At 53.7% G+C, this 15,033-nt stretch overlaps 1 protein-coding gene across 8 annotated transcripts; it reads left to right on the plus strand.

Annotated features, from left to right (window-relative positions):
• Window positions 1-1,618: 1,618 nt before the first annotated feature.
• rfx3 (regulatory factor X, 3 (influences HLA class II expression)) lies at window positions 1,619-13,981 on the plus strand. Of its 8 annotated transcripts, none has more exons than XM_057018838.1 (18): window positions 1,620-2,059; window positions 5,972-6,084; window positions 6,165-6,253; window positions 6,533-6,791; window positions 7,619-7,693; window positions 7,920-8,101; window positions 8,179-8,298; window positions 8,371-8,495; window positions 8,589-8,704; window positions 9,341-9,456; window positions 9,531-9,685; window positions 9,768-9,865; window positions 9,938-10,087; window positions 10,168-10,376; window positions 10,451-10,604; window positions 10,686-10,728; window positions 10,963-11,057; window positions 11,984-13,981. In XM_057018838.1, exons 1-18 carry the CDS (start codon window positions 1,684-1,686, stop codon window positions 12,014-12,016), a joined length of 2,508 nt encoding a protein of 835 aa, XP_056874818.1. In that variant the 5' UTR covers window positions 1,620-1,683; the 3' UTR covers window positions 12,017-13,981. The 8 variants fall into 8 exon arrangements, with proteins under 8 accessions (XP_056874819.1, XP_056874818.1, XP_056874815.1 ...); XM_057018834.1 differs by having other exon boundaries at window positions 1,621-2,059; window positions 10,963-11,265; window positions 11,984-12,061; XM_057018839.1 differs by lacking the exons at window positions 10,686-10,728; window positions 11,984-13,981 and adding an exon at window positions 10,777-10,851 and having other exon boundaries at window positions 1,619-2,059; window positions 10,963-11,290.
• The last annotated feature ends 1,052 nt before the right edge of the window (window positions 13,982-15,033 follow it).

Raw genomic sequence — 15,033 nt, forward strand, 5'->3', positions numbered from 1 at the left:
GTCGTTGATTAAGGTTTTTATAGCGCCGCGGCCTCGTAACCATAGTAACAAGACAACCTGGTCGTGTTTCTGGAGGAAACTTCTGAGGGTCTGCTGAGAGCCTCCATCAGGAGGATGTGATGGATGTGATGCTGAACAACAACAGCAGCAACAACAACAACAGTAGCAACAACAACAGAAACAACAACAACTATAGCAGCAGCAACAATAGCAGCAGCAGCAGCAACAACAACAACACCAGTAACAACAACAGCAGTAACAACAGCAGCAACAACAGCAATAACAACAACAACAGCAGCAGCAACAACAATAGAAGCAGCAGCAACAACAACAGCAGCAGCAGTAACAACAACAGAAGCAGCAGAAGCAGCAACAGCAGCAGCAACAACAGCAGCAACAACAACACCAGTAACAACAAAAGCAGCAGCAACAACAACAACAACACCAGCAACAGCAGCAGCAACACCAGCAACACCAACAACAACAGCACCAACAGCAGCAGCAACACCAGCAACAACAGCAGCAACAACACCAACAACAACAACAGCAACAACAGCAGCAGCAACAACAACAACAGGAGCAACAACAGCAGAAACAACAACACGAGCAACAACAACAGCAACAACAACAGCAGCAACAACAACAGCAGCAGCAGCAACAACAACAGCAACAGCAGCAACACAACAGCAGCAACAACAACAATACCAGCAACAGCAGCAGCAACAGAAGCAACAGTAACAACAACAAAAACAGCAGCAACAACAGCGGAAACAACAACAACTATAGCAGCAGCAGCAACAACAGCGGCAGCAACAACAACAATAATAGCAGCAACAACAGCACCAACAGCAACGACAGCAACAGCAGAAACAACAGCAGCAGCAGCAACAACAACAACAGAAGCAGCAACAACAACAACAACAGAAGCAGTAGCAACAACAATAATAGCAGTAGCAACAACAGCAGCAGCAACAGCAGTAACAACAATAACAACAACAGCAGCAACAACAACAACAGCAACACAACAGCAGCAGCAACACAACAGCAGCAACAGCAGCAGCAACAACAACAGCAACAACAACAGCAGCGGTGGGGTGGTGTTGGGTGACCCTCACTAAACACCCCAGCAGATCTCAGCCGTTCTCACATCTTTTCTCTCCACAACTCTTTTCAACTTTTTCTTCTGCAAAACAAAAACCTCTGAAGGTTCTTGTTGAAAAATTGTTACGTGTTTTAATGCTTAATAAAACAGTTTGGGTAAATCACCCCCCCCCTCCCCTCCAGCAACACAAACACTAAAGACACAATAAAACTAAAAGGATAAAAATAAAGACGCGGTGCTGGAGTTCACAGGAGTCATTAGCAGCTCCAGCAGCTGCTTTTTCTCTCTTCTTCTTTAAGATCGAACGGCTAAACTGTAAAACTCAATTCTTTTTTTCCTTCTTTCTGCAAAGGAGTGTCACGCCTCAGATGGGGATTTCAGTAGTTGCCTAGCAACAACAACAGCTTTTCCAAAAAGCATCTGTTTAACAGTTTTTTTAAAAAGAAAAGGACAGAAAAGCGTCTCACTCGCTGGACACAGGTGGTTGCTGAGCTTTGTTCGCCTGACTTTAAAGTTTTCGGGGGGGGGGGGCACAATCTCACGACACACTTCAAACGCCTCCTGAGACGACGGAGGAAGTGATGCTGTGCGTCACCGACCTGCCCCGAGGCCTCACAGCACACGAAAACCGTGAAAAGCTGCAGAACACCTGCCCAGATCGGGCTGAATACCTCAGGTGTGTCCCTCAGAAGGAGACCTGGGGAAAACCTGGAGAAACAAGGAAACAGAGGTTTCCCCCCCTCCCCGGGGGGAGAGATAGCAGCAACCTTTCCCGTCTCCCAATAACACTGATAACGGGAGAGATCCCGTTGATTACTGAGAGCATCAGGACCCGGCTGACCTTTACAGGACCGACGGCGTGTTGCTGTTCCAGGCTGGGAAGATCACAATGGCAGCACGTGGCCCTGCAGGAGCCGAAGGTGTCTCCAGGAAGCAGCCATCACCTGCAGCCCCGAGGTGCTTCTGGCCAATTCACCGCGGCACATTTAGAAGTGGGGGGGGGGGGGGGATTCGAGCCAACTGGGTTTCAAACATTTTTATTTTTTATATATATTCCTAAATGTGAGTTCGGTTCAGCTCCCCGGTGAAACAGGTGGTTTTGTAACACGTGAACCTGCTTGTTTTACACTTGAGCATCTCCGGAACTGTTATTCGATTTATTTTACGTTATGCTATATGGTTTCGAGACAGCTCCGTTTATAAACGAAAGCGAATGATTTCGTGGGTTTTCTCCCCACGCACGGCGCACTTTCCTGCCCCCTAAATTCCGGGTTTGAGCAGCTCTTCGGTGCCTCTTCGCACACTTGAGCGCCATCTTTACGCACTCCGAGCGCTTGTTTTGCGGTTTAAGTTCAACCCAAGAACGCGGCGGATCGAACTGCTGCTTCCTTCTCCTTCTCCTCCGCTCCCACTCACGCACACATGTACGTGGCGTGCTCTCTCTGCCCGTCAAATGCGCGTGAAGTGCGTTCTATTCCCCTCCCACCTGACGGCGAAGGTTGCGCGCTCCCTGCGCAGAGTTTGATAGCAACTGTTGCCCAGTGAGGCAGCGCCACAGTCACCGTAGTCCTGGCGACTGTTACCCACCAACAACAACCTCTCGCTCCATCATTACCACCTCCTCCACCATCCTCATCTCATCCACCAGCCCGCAGCGCAGGTTTGGACGCTTCTCTCTCCTGTTTTTATGCTCCACTTTCAGCCGCGCCTGCGTCGCGCTTCGAGGGTTCGATGCGGTAGCCGCGGGTTTGAGGGCGAAGGTTTGTGGTTTTGTGTGTGGCTGGATGGAGCCTCGGTGGGGTAGCTGGGGTAGTTTTGCTAGCGAGGGTGTTTCTTTGTGACGTGGTAGCCTGCTTGCTAACGTTGCCTTTTGATACGCGTATCTAGGAGAGGTCCTGCGCGCTATAAGAAGCTAGTTCTTCCACCTTTTGCGGGGATTCGGTAGCTGAAATCTACCCGATGGTAGCGGCTTTGGTTGGGGATGTTTTCCCCGTCTTTGTTTCAACTTGCCAGGCTGAGTGCAGTAGCTCTGGCACCGGGGCTAGTCACTGATGCTAGCTGGTCAGCTGGAGCAGGTGTCTGTTGTTGCTAGGTTGCTAGCCTCCCAGCGCCTGTTGGGAGCCCACATTTTGGCTGGGGTTGCGCTCATTTTGCAAGTTTGTCTGTCGGGGGCTTCGAACGTTGGGGTTCAGGCGAGATCTTTGACGTCGAAAAGCGGGAGAAAGTGCCGGGAGCTCTAATTCCAAAGTGCTCCCGACAATAGCTAAGCCATTACTTTCCCTTTTGTCTTAGGAGCGAGATAGCAGCGCTAGCTCTCCATCTGCCCTCTTTGTGACATCAGATGACTGTGATAAGCTACACGATAACACAAGGCTGAGTTTTAGGATCGTTCTCAGGGGGAACACCTGCGATTTGATGGGTCAAATGCATAAACACAGGGGTTTTAGAACCATTTCGGCTTTGCACCCACCATTTTTGGGGAATAACGGTATCCAGAATATCCACTTTTGTAAGTGGAGAAGCATGCAAACATTTCCCTGAGTGCACAATAATTAAAAAGGAGTTAGCAGTATGAAAGGTGCCCCCCCCTCCCAAACACTAAATAAAATCCACTCACAATATAGATGGAGAAGTTGTGGACAGCTGAGTTCAGTGGGGGCCGACCCAAATGTTCAGGAAAGCTGGCAAAACCCTAAAATATCTGCACACTTTGACCTTAAACGGCAACGATCATTCTCACCCCCGTGGCGCTCATATCGATGTTCTACGCCGAGGGCAGCTAAAGTAAGCGTGTGTGAAACCGGCCTTAGCGAGCGGGATGACGGTGCATACTAAATATGGCGTCCAGAATTCCAGCCCGATGCCTTTTTCGAGGTTATTTCACACCGAGCCGCCAGCCTGTTGCTCTCCACGGTGACAGGAACGGGGTTTTGGATCCGATTTGGGGCTGCAGAAATGGAGAAGGAGCAGTTTGGGAGGGAGAGTCGGCGTTGTCGTGGTGCAGGTCGGCACTAACCCGCCGCTAAAGGTCAACGGCAGACGGCCCTCAACCCACAGACAAAACAGGATGTGGGGAGCTGCTAGTGATCAGGTCGTGTTACCACTTACCTGCGGCCCGGTGGCACAGGAAACGCACCGTGCCACCTGCTGCCGGGATCCTGTTACATTTCCAATCACTTAAAGGGGGGCTGATTAATTCAATTATTCACTCATTCACTTTCATGGCTCGGCCCGATGCTGCCCGTCAGGGAAAGGTAGCGCCTTTAATGCATTTGGACCGTCCGGAGTGTGTTTTTGCAGGTTCAGGAAGAGGCTCCCTCGCTGCCAGGTGCACGTCCCTTCACCTGTTCCCTCCCCGTGCTGCACCTGATGACGCTGCTCTCGCCCTTTGTTTGTGGCCAAAGTGCCCCTGAAGCCTTTTGACCAGTTCTGGTCCCCCCACCGGCTACATCAGACACCCCACCCTCGTCACGTGCGCCGGTGGCTGCAGCGTTCCCATCTTTGTTGCCTGTAATGCAGGCGAGGGGACTTCAGGAGAAGGGGAGGGGGGTAAAATGTTGCCCTCCTTGGTGGCTTTTGTTCCTCTGAGTCTTTGTAGGGCTTGCACTTGTTCAGTGGAGCACAGTATTTAAGTGGGCCACAAGGGAGTGCCTGAATGGTGAGGGAAGAGAGGTGTGTGTGTGTGTGTGTGTGTGTGTGTGTGTGTGTGCAGAGGGGGTTGGGTTGTGATTCAGGGGCTCCTTTCCTTGATTTTGTCTCAGTTGGTGCCTCGTTCTTCAGCGTTCAGGCTCCAACATGGAGTTTTATTTTTAGATTTTGGATTTTCACTCCACTTCGGAGACTTTTGTCACTCCTCAGGGGGGGAAAGAGTCGCTCCATCTTGCGTGCGAGCGTGTTTGCGTGCGCGGCGTGTTGCGTGCGGACGGCCGCGGTTTGCCGATTCCTGTCAAAGTTTTGGTTGGAAGTAGGAGGGAGAATAAACAGGTGCTGGGAACAGCGGGAATAAGGTGTTAGCCTTAACCCTGCCTTAAAGGGATGGGGCAGGTGGTCCCCCGAGGGGTGCCGGAGCCGTTCGGGGACCCGTCTTAATTAACCAAGAGAGACTTGTTGATGGAAAATGTGACGGCGAGGAGGCGGCCTCCCTTGCTGTTATTAACCCTGTTATTAACCCTGTTATTAACTCCCAAACACATAAAAGACAACAGGTCCGGTTGTGACCGATGCACCAGTTTGCCTTGAACCCGCCCAAAGTTTGGATCGGCAGAGCCGGGGAAGCGGCGGCGGCGTGTTAAATATTAACGCGTTTTATTGCCGTGAACATGGAGACGGGCCGGCGTGTCAGTGGAGCGTGAGGCTGTGGGAACATTGAGCACCAGCAGCACAAACAGGTGTCCGGGCGGCGCCGCTGCGCTCCAGCAGCCACGTCAGAGCGGCTCCGCTCCCAGCTGTGGAGGAAACGGCGCCCGTTGGTGCTCCTCCGCCACAACGCAGGGCCGCCGGAGGTCGATTTCTTTCAAATTCCCCCCTCCCGTTCGGCCTCTCTCGGCACCGCCTCGTTGCCGGGGGCCTCCCTCGCCGGCCTGCTCTAGATCCGTCTCAGCCTGGAGAGATCGGTCAGGAACGCTTTCCAACTGTAATCCTGAATATTGATGCGGAGCCCGGTCCTCCGCTCACATGGTTCTGGCAGCCTTGAGGAGCAGAAAGCACACTTAACTCCAGTCAAGTGTCTCTCTCTCTCGATGTTTTTGTCCCTCTGCTGTCCACTTTAAGCTGTTTGTCTCCCGGGTGTCCTTGTTTACTCTCCAACGTCACCAGTCCGACCAGCAGCTCCAGTCCTCAGGGTTCACTGATTCCAGCTGTTGTCTTTAGGCGCCATGCAGACCCCCGAAGCGGGCGCTGACTCCACCTCCACAGTCCCTCTTCAGACCAGCGTGCCTGTCCAGCCTACTGGCTCCGCCCAGCAGGTGCCTGTCCAGCCGCAGGTACGCTCCGGCTCCTCCCCGCCCATTTTCCCGCCCGAATCCGCGGCGCCAATAAACCGCCGACCGTTTCCTGTGTCCAGGCGCAGACTGTTCAACAGGTCCAGCATGTTTACCCAGCCCAGGTGCAGTACGTGGAGGAAAACAGCGGCGTCTACACCAACGGAAACATGTGAGTCCCCCCCCCCACCCCACTTAACGGCACTCCACAAATATTAGCGCCGAGTCGCCGCAGCCTGCTCCTTCTGCTCTTCAGTCTCATTCATGTCACGAGCACATGATGGCGGCGGGAGGGCGCCAGCTCGTGCGTCAGATGACCGGCGGCGGCGGCGCGCTGGTGCTTTCCCAGAATCCCCAGCATGTCAAGCGCACACGTGCATGGACAGACACACACCCCGCCGTGTGCATGTGTATTAAACTGAGTATTCTATATCTGCCCCCCATCCAACAGAAGAACCTACTCGTACTCAGAACCTCAGCTGTACAGCCAGAACAGCGGGGGGAGCTACTTTGACACGCAGGGCAGCTCGTCTCAAGTGTCCACCGTGGTCACGTCCCACGGCATGACCAACAACGGAGGCGGGGGCAGCGGAGGAATGACCATGAATCTGACAGGGGGGCAGGTAATCAGCAGCAGCCCGGGGGCTTACATAATGGACAACGCCGCACCGCATCCCGCTACCCAGACCGCTCGAGCTTCTCCAGCAACTGTGAGTGCACAGCCCCCCCCCCCGACCCCCCCCCTCCCCACCGCCGCAACAGGGCCGATCACCTTCACCCGCCTGCCTGCTTCTGTGTTCTTCCACCGTTTAGACTAGTCCCTCGCCTCAGCTCTGACCTCCGGCCACAGCCACCCGGCTTCGTTAGCGTAGAGGCTACCTTCTTGGTCCCGTCCTCTCCGACGATTTTTGAATGCGCACGTGTGCTCGTGCACACTTCTGCAGATTTTATTGGTGCCTTCGTGACTCCCATTTTCTCGCGTATTTACAAAATTTCCAGCCGTCATCAGACCGATAGTTTTGCTGCACTTCCGACTCTGTAATTATATTAGCTCAGTCCTCTTTAAAGAGATTCCCGACAGGATAATTGGACTCCCGAGTGTTTGGTACAAAGGAAAATCTGCCATCAGCACGTACATTTCCCAGGTTCTAGACCTCAAAGTTGCATTAAAAGGTTCGGAAAAGAAAGGATTCGCAGCGGAGGTTTAATTTAGATCGCCGTTTCAAATCAATTAAATCAAACTCGGAGAAGCATCTCAGCAGAAGAGGTTTGAATTCTCCGAAAATAGCTAATTAGTCTTAATTAACGGCGATAAAAAGGACTTTACAGCACAACTCTGAACAACGGCCGCGTTTCTGTGCAGAATCGCTGTGACCTTTGACCTTCCTGCTCTGCTGGGGTTTAGTGGTGCTTGCTTCGGGGGTCTTCTCTCTCTTTTGTTTTAACGTCATTTATCTCCACAGCATCTCTTGGTTTTGCTTGGTTTTGTCCCTCCTCCCCCTCACACCTTGTTGTCCTGTGCTTGGTGGTTCATCAGATTGAAATGGCCATTGAGACGCTCCAAAAATCTGAGGGCTTATCCAGTCAGAGAAGCTCGCTGCTCAACAGCCATGTAAGTTGCTTTTACACCGCCCGCCCGTCCCAGCCCCCCTGCTAGACTCTGGCGTGGGAGTGGGTGCTCGCCGCTTCTGTTGCCACTTGTTATTGTTAGTGTTTCTCTGCCTCTTACTGGCTGCTGTAGAACTGCTCTTGCAGAGGTGTGATCCTGCACGTCTCCGGAGGTCTGATCCTCTTGACAGCGTCTTGGGTTTGGGGTCAAAACTTTCCTTCCCTCGCAGCTCCAGTGGCTCCTGGACAACTACGAGACGGCCGAGGGCGTGAGTCTCCCGCGCTCCACGCTCTACAATCACTACCTGCGCCACTGCCAGGAGCAGAAACTGGATCCCGTCAACGCTGCATCTTTTGGGAAACTCATCCGCTCCATTTTCATGGGACTCCGCACGCGGCGCCTGGGGACGAGGTCACCGCCTTTCCTTTTTCCCCTCGGCCGCAGACGAGTTTTTTTCCCAGCCTGATCATTCGCTTCTCGTCTTGCAGAGGGAACTCCAAGTACCACTACTACGGTATACGGGTGAAACCCGACTCCCCGCTCAACAGGCTCCAGGAGGACATGCAGTACATGGCGCTCCGGCAGCAGCCCGTCCAGCAGAAACAGAGGTACGGCGCCTCTGCCGGCGCGCTCCTCCTCCCGTCCCCCCCCCGCACTGAGGCTGTCCCTTCGGCTTTCAGGTTCAAGCCCGTGCAGAAGTTCGATTCCTGCGCCGGAGAGAATTATTCAGGGGGGGGCCAGGCTCACCCCGGAGCAGCGGAGCAGACGGTCATCGCGCAGAGGCAGCACCACCAGCAGTTCCTGGGTCAGAGCGCCGGCGCCTTCCTCGCCGCTTTCTAAGGTTTTCGCGAAAGAAGCGGCGAAGACACCTAACGGCCGCCGACACTTCCTGTTTCAGATTCATCACGGGCGCTCCCCGACTTCATCGAGCTGGAACTGGGTCCCAGCAACACGGAGAACATCAGCCCAGAGGACGTGAAAGCTCTGCAGTCCCTTTACAGAGAGCACTGCGAGGTGAGAGGACGACAGGCGGGTCACACGCACACGCACACGCACACGCACACGCACACGCACACGCACACGCACACACACACACACGCACACACACACACACACACACACACACACGCGCACACACACACACACACACACACACACACACACACACACACACACACCGGACGGGTGTTTTCACCCATAAACGGCATCAGGGAACCTCTCAAATCCAGATGAAATCAGCTCAGAACTGGAAAAAGTCTGCAAAGTTCTGTCTTTAACCGTCGACTGTATCCATCGGGCGCTTTAATCCCGTTTAAGCCGTTTTTAATTAGAAACGCCGCGGACGCCGAAAAATACCGAGTCGAAACTTCGCCGCCACGTATCTGGAAGTTTGGAGCGTGTGGAAACTCTGGGAAAGGTCGCGCATGTTTAGAGCAGAGAGGGATTTGTAAATGCCAGCCGCTGGCATTTGGGGAGAGACGTCGCCGCCGTGGGAAGTTTTCAGTTACGGTTCTCTCGCGGGTCATCTGCAGGTTGACCGCCGTCAAAAACAGCCGCAGCGACCTCTCGTAGTTCCCATCGCCTCGGCAACAGTAACGGAACCGGTCCTTCCCAGCAGTAAAGAGGGGAGCCTTCTGTCTTTTTCCCCAGGCTATCCTGGACGTGGTCGTTAACCTTCAGTTCAGTCTGATTGAGAAGCTGTGGCAGACCTTCTGGCGTTATTCCCTCACTGATACTGTAGAGGGCGCCACCGTAACGGAAAACAGGTGAGCTCAAAGTAACGCTGGAGTGAGCGGAGGGCAGATTTGAACTCCCAGTCTGTCTTGATCTCGTCGCTCAGCAGCATCAGCGAGATTGAAGCGCGGCTGCCCAGTTCACAGCTGATGGCGCTGTGCAGGAACGAGGCCGTGCTCAAGTGGATGAGCACCTGCGACCATCTCATGTACCAGGCCCTTGTGGAGATCCTCATTCCTGATGTCCTGAGACCCATTCCCAGTAAGCAGGAACCCTTTCACTTAATATCGAGGTGGGGTGGGGGGGTCTGGACCCAGCTCAGAACTGATGCCTCTGTCTTTAGGTGCCTTGACTCAAGCCATTCGCAACTTCGCCAAAAGCCTGGAAGGTTGGCTCAGTAATGCCATGAATGCTATTCCACAAAGAATGATCCAGACTAAGGTAGAAGAAGACTGAAACTTCCCGAGGGGACGTCTGCTCGCTTCAGAACACGCGCTTGTGTGTCCCCCGCAGGTCGCTGCTGTCAGTGCCTTTGCACAAACGCTGCGCCGATACACATCTCTGAACCACCTGGCCCAGGCGGCGCGCGCCGTGTTGCAGAACACCTCGCAGATCAACCAGATGCTGAGCGACCTCAACCGCGTCGACTTCGCCAACGTGCAGGTCAGGGCGGCGCTGGGATTTGGGGAAACGGCGTTTACGGCGGCGGCGAGCCTTGATTTTGTGCGTGTGTTGCGGCGCAGGAGCAGGCATCGTGGGTGTGCCAGTGCGAGGAGAGAGTGGTGCAGCACTTGGAGCAGGACTTCAAGGCCACGCTACAGCAGCAGAGCTCTCTGGAGCAGTGGGCGGCCTGGCTGGAGAACGTGGTCACTCAGGTGCTCAAGCCGTACGAGCACCGGCCCAGTTTCCCCAGAGCGGCTCGGCAGTTCCTGCTCAAGTGGTCCTTCTACAGGTCAGCAAACGCAGGAAGTCCCGCCTCACTGGTCGGCTCTGAGCACGCAGCGCCTCATTTCCTCCCCTTCACAGCTCCATGGTGATCCGGGACCTGACCCTGCGCAGCGCCGCCAGCTTCGGCTCCTTCCACCTGATCCGCCTGCTGTACGACGAGTACATGTTCTACCTGGTGGAGCACCGCGTGGCTCAGGCTACCGGGGAGACGCCCATCGGCGTCATGGGAGAGGTGCGTGGGGCATCTTCTTCACCCCGTTTGTCCTCTGATCATAGACGTCTAATTCTGCCCGTCTGTTTTTCTTCCCCCCAGTTTGACAGCCTTAACACCCTCTCCCTCAGCAACATTGATAAAGGTATGTGCAGAGATGCGTGTAATGACGCACGGATCCGGCTGTTTACAGGCGGAATCCGTCATTCAGCTCGGTGACGGGCAGATTAACGAGCTGTGACCGAGACGCTGCATATTTAGGCCGTCGGTAACCTCAAATACACGCTCGAATGATGACGAAGCTGATCAGAGAGGATCTGTTTTCAGGTGGGTATAAGATCATCTTCTCACCTCGTGCCAATCTTTGGTGTCCCTCCAGATGAGGATGGGATGGACAGCGACTTGGAAGAGGACGCGGAGGAGTCCGGCGAGCCGCTGGCCAAGCGGGAGAAGTCCGACCACGAGGTGATCCAGGTGATCCAGGTCGGGGCCCTCGAGGACGGGTCCCACCCCGTGGTGGGGGTGGTGCAGCCGGGCGTCCTGCACGCGCTCCCGCAGCATCAGAACCACACAGAACACATCCTGACCCCCTCCGCCGCCACTCCCACCATCCGCCACTGCAGCGCCACAGGCAACACCTACGCCTCCGTTTGAGTCCCCGAGGGCACGGCTCACCTTTTTGGTTTCAATTCTTTCTTTTTTCCTAACTAACTCTCGACATATCTCTCTGTGTCTCCGTCTTGGCGTCTCTCGTGCGTTGTCTTTGTCTGCACCTGCGTGGACACACCCTCCTCTGACTGAAACACTCTCCCGGCGTCCGCGGCTCCGGGCGTGCCGTAAAGTCTGCGCTTTATCGCGGGAGGACGGCTCGTTCCCGGGCCCGATCCGACGCCTCCCGTCCGTTTATGCAGATAGCGTTGAACTGGAGGGGGAGGTCACGCCCCCTCCACCTTCTGATGTCTCCGATCTAAAACCCACCGAGCAAACTCATCTCTTTTGGAAGCCTTTGCTGTGTTTTCGGTCGATAACGCCCCAAAGTGACGGTGCTACTCTACGATTGTTTATTTTTGGACTTCTTATTTGCTGTGTGTGACCAGGCATTCAACTGCTGATAAATTGTGGGTGAACAAACGAAATATTTTATATGTAGCTTAAAAAAAAAAAAAGGGATGACTTTCTATGTTTTTTATCCTGTTGGGGCCACCGTAGAGTGATAGGAAACCCACCCACGACATGTAAAGATTTTAGCCACAGAAAAAGAGCCCCTTACGAAACCTGTGCTGCTACTCGTGCGTGCGTGCGTGCGCGTGTGTAAATAGGAGGAAAACTGCGACGCCACTTCCTCAATGTTAGCTTTTCTATGCACTCCGTGCATTAACGCTTGCCTTTGTTCGTTGTAGATGCTCTGTAGTGCCGTTTCTGTGACGAGCTGAAACCGTTTGGAGGGAGGGGAAGGAAAGAAAGGAAAGAAAGAAAGAGACCTTACTGGACCCGTTGCTCTGAGTCCAGCAGGTTCTGTCTATCGAGGGATCTGCCGGAGTTCACAAAGGACCAAAAACCAAACCAACAGGAGGAAGCGGAGCGCGTTTCCTGTCCCAGTGCCATGTTGCAGAGCAGAAGGAATGTCAGGGATTTAATGTACCTCGGCTTTATCATAGTGCCTTATCCTGAAATGCAGCTGTCCTCACTGACTGCGCGCTGTGGCGAGCCCACGGGCCCCTCAACCTCGCCCCGGCGGCGACCCGGGGCGTCGAGGCCGGTGGGACGCGGGCACAGACGCTCCCGTTTCCAGCTCTCCGACGTTCACCTGAATCGCGGCCTCTCGCCTCGCTCCCGTCCTCACTCGACCCTGAAGCTTCTCCTCGCATCCAGCCTTTTTGTTACCGGGCGGAGTTTTTGTATTTGTACGCGTGTTTGGGGGGGGGGGGGGGGATGCGTAGGTCTGCCTTGTGTTTCTACGTGTGTGTCTGCGTGTTTGCGTGTGTTGGATCCATCAGTCACCCTACCTCAAACCAGTGGTGCCAGCCCTTTGACGCGTGCAGCACAGTCACCAAACCTTATTACACACACACACACACGCCACACACACACGCCACTGTACTGCACAAACGGTGATGGAGAAAGAACTGCTCGGCTTTTCTCTCACCTCTCACACACACTCGCTCCTGTTTCTAAGCCCAGAAGATGCTCTCACGCTTTGTTCCCTGTTTCAAAATCATCTTTGTACAGCGGACCAAAAGTGGATATTTTGTGATATTCAAAGAGATATATAGATAAATGTGTATAGTATATCTAAGGACCACACACTACATCTATTTGTTGCTTTTTCCGTGGCTGATCCGATTGTTTCTACGTGATTGTAGCTCCTCTGGAACCGGTGGATGGTCTGAGTGGGGGAGACTCTTCTGCTTCATTAGACATGAATACTTGAACGACGTCATGGGGAATTCTGAGATTAATCCTCTACATTGTGTCACTAATCTGTCCTGCTGGTTAACTGGAATGCGCCGAGTGTTTATTTATTGCTATTTATTGTGTTTTTGTCTCCATGCTTACTGATGCCAGTGTCATTTTAAAGGCCGCCAGTACCGATTCACCGCTCCAGACTGGACTGGCTGTAGAGAACCAGGAGGGATTTTTCTTCTTTTTAAAAGTTCTATTTCAACGTTGAGATTTAAGGATTGCTATTGTATTTGTTGTGGTCACGGTCTTTGAGTTCATCTTTGTTTCCCCCAAACAAACGCTGCGCTTCATTTCTCGCCCTGGCCGATCAGATCTATGGATGATTAGAGGAAACGGAAGGATTCACCCCCCCACCCCCACCCCCACCCCCACCCCCACCCCCCGTTTGATTAGCTGTGGACTGATTTGTTATTTTCTATCTCATTTGATGAATTGATAGATGTGAACTTTGTGCCTGAAGTGAAACTGAACTGTCTTTGACTCGGAACGGTGCGCTTCCGGCCGCTGGAAACGGGACACTGGACCCCCCCTGCTGCCATCCCAATCCTACTTTTGAAAATTCAAACCCCCCCCCCCCCCGATAAACGGCAGCTTTGCTGACCCGCAGCAGACTCCAGTGCCTTTACTTTTGCCCCCGGCCAGAGCAGATGGCGTGGGGAGCTGTCGGGTCTCTGCTGGGCTGCAGACCGAGGCCACAGGAGCGGATATCTCACCCCCCCCGACCCCCCACCCCCCCACCCCCACCCCCCGTTTGATTAGCTGTGGACTGATTTGTTATTTTCTATCTCATTTGATGAATTGGTAGATGTGAACTTTGTGCCTGAAGTGAAACTGAACTGTCTTTGACTCGGAACGGTGCGCTTCCGTACCGGCCGCTGGAAACGGGACACTGGACCCCCCCTGCTGCCATCCCAATCCTACTTTTGAAAATTCAACCCCCCCCCCCCATAAACGGCAGCTTTGCTGACCCGCAGCAGACTCCAGTGCCTTTACTTTTGCCCCCGGCCAGAGCAGATGGCGTGGGGAGCTGTCGGGTCTCTGCTGGGCTGCAGACCGAGGCCACAGGAGCGGATATCTCACCCCCCCCGACCCCCCACCCCCCCACCGTGCAGCTGGCGTGTTGTGCTGAAGACCTGCTTCCCGACTGCAGAGGTTCTGTAAGTAGAGCTTTTTTTGGTTCCATTCTGGACGCTGCGACCCGTTTGAGATTGGTCTTTGGAAGTGCCATTGGACCGCGTCGTGAGTCGTGGCGGGCTGTAGCTCGCTCCAACGCAAGCACAAGCATTTGGCAGCCCCCCCCCCCCCCCCCGATAAACGGCAGCTTTGCTGACCCGCAGCAGACTCCAGTGCCTTTACTTTTGCCCCCGGCCAGAGCAGATGGCGTGGGGAGCTGTCGGGTCTCTGCTGGGCTGCAGACCGAGGCCACAGGAGCGGATATCTCACCCCCCCCGACCCCCCACCCCCCCACCGTGCAGCTGGCGTGTTGTGCTGAAGACCTGCTTCCCGACTGCAGAGGTTCTGTAAGTAGAGCTTTTTTTGGTTCCATTCTGGACGCTGCGACCCGTTTGAGATTGGTCTTTGGAAGTGCCATTGGACCGCGTCGTGAGTCGTGGCGGGCTGTAGCGCACTCCAACGCAAGCACAAGCATTTGGCAGCCCCCCCCCCCCCGATTCACCATCGACAGAAATATGTATATATCAAAAACTGAAAGTATATTTATTTGTGGCCTAATTATGACATCTGTTCTTTTGGTGGACATTTTTACCGGTTCTGTTGCCTAAAGTGCTTTTGTGCTTTTTTTTTGGATCATGTATAGTATCTAATATATACATACAGACTTTATGTGACCTTTTTGTGTGCCATCCATTTTTTGCTCAATTTGGACCAATATGGGGTGATTTGTATTGTGGATTTTACATTTAAAAAAAACAAAAAAAAAAACAGGGACGATTGGGGGATTTTTTTTTTTTTATTTATAAAAAAAACC

The sequence above is a fragment of the Takifugu flavidus genome, chromosome 20, assembly GCF_003711565.1.
Source record: "Takifugu flavidus isolate HTHZ2018 chromosome 20, ASM371156v2, whole genome shotgun sequence".
In the NCBI taxonomy this organism is placed as follows: domain Eukaryota; kingdom Metazoa; phylum Chordata; class Actinopteri; order Tetraodontiformes; family Tetraodontidae; genus Takifugu; species Takifugu flavidus.

Bases quoted from the DNA above. Each gene is read 5' to 3' on its own strand.
- rfx3 (XM_057018834.1), top strand. From the start codon at position 1,684: ATGCTGTGCGTCACCGACCTGCCCCGAGGCCTCACAGCACACGAAAAC. The intron at 8,496-8,588 runs GTCAGAGCGCCG...TTCCTGTTTCAG, and splicing joins GCACCACCAGCAGTTCCTGG to ATTCATCACGGGCGCTCCCC. The intron at 10,729-10,962 runs GTATGTGCAGAG...GTGTCCCTCCAG, and splicing joins CCTCAGCAACATTGATAAAG to ATGAGGATGGGATGGACAGC.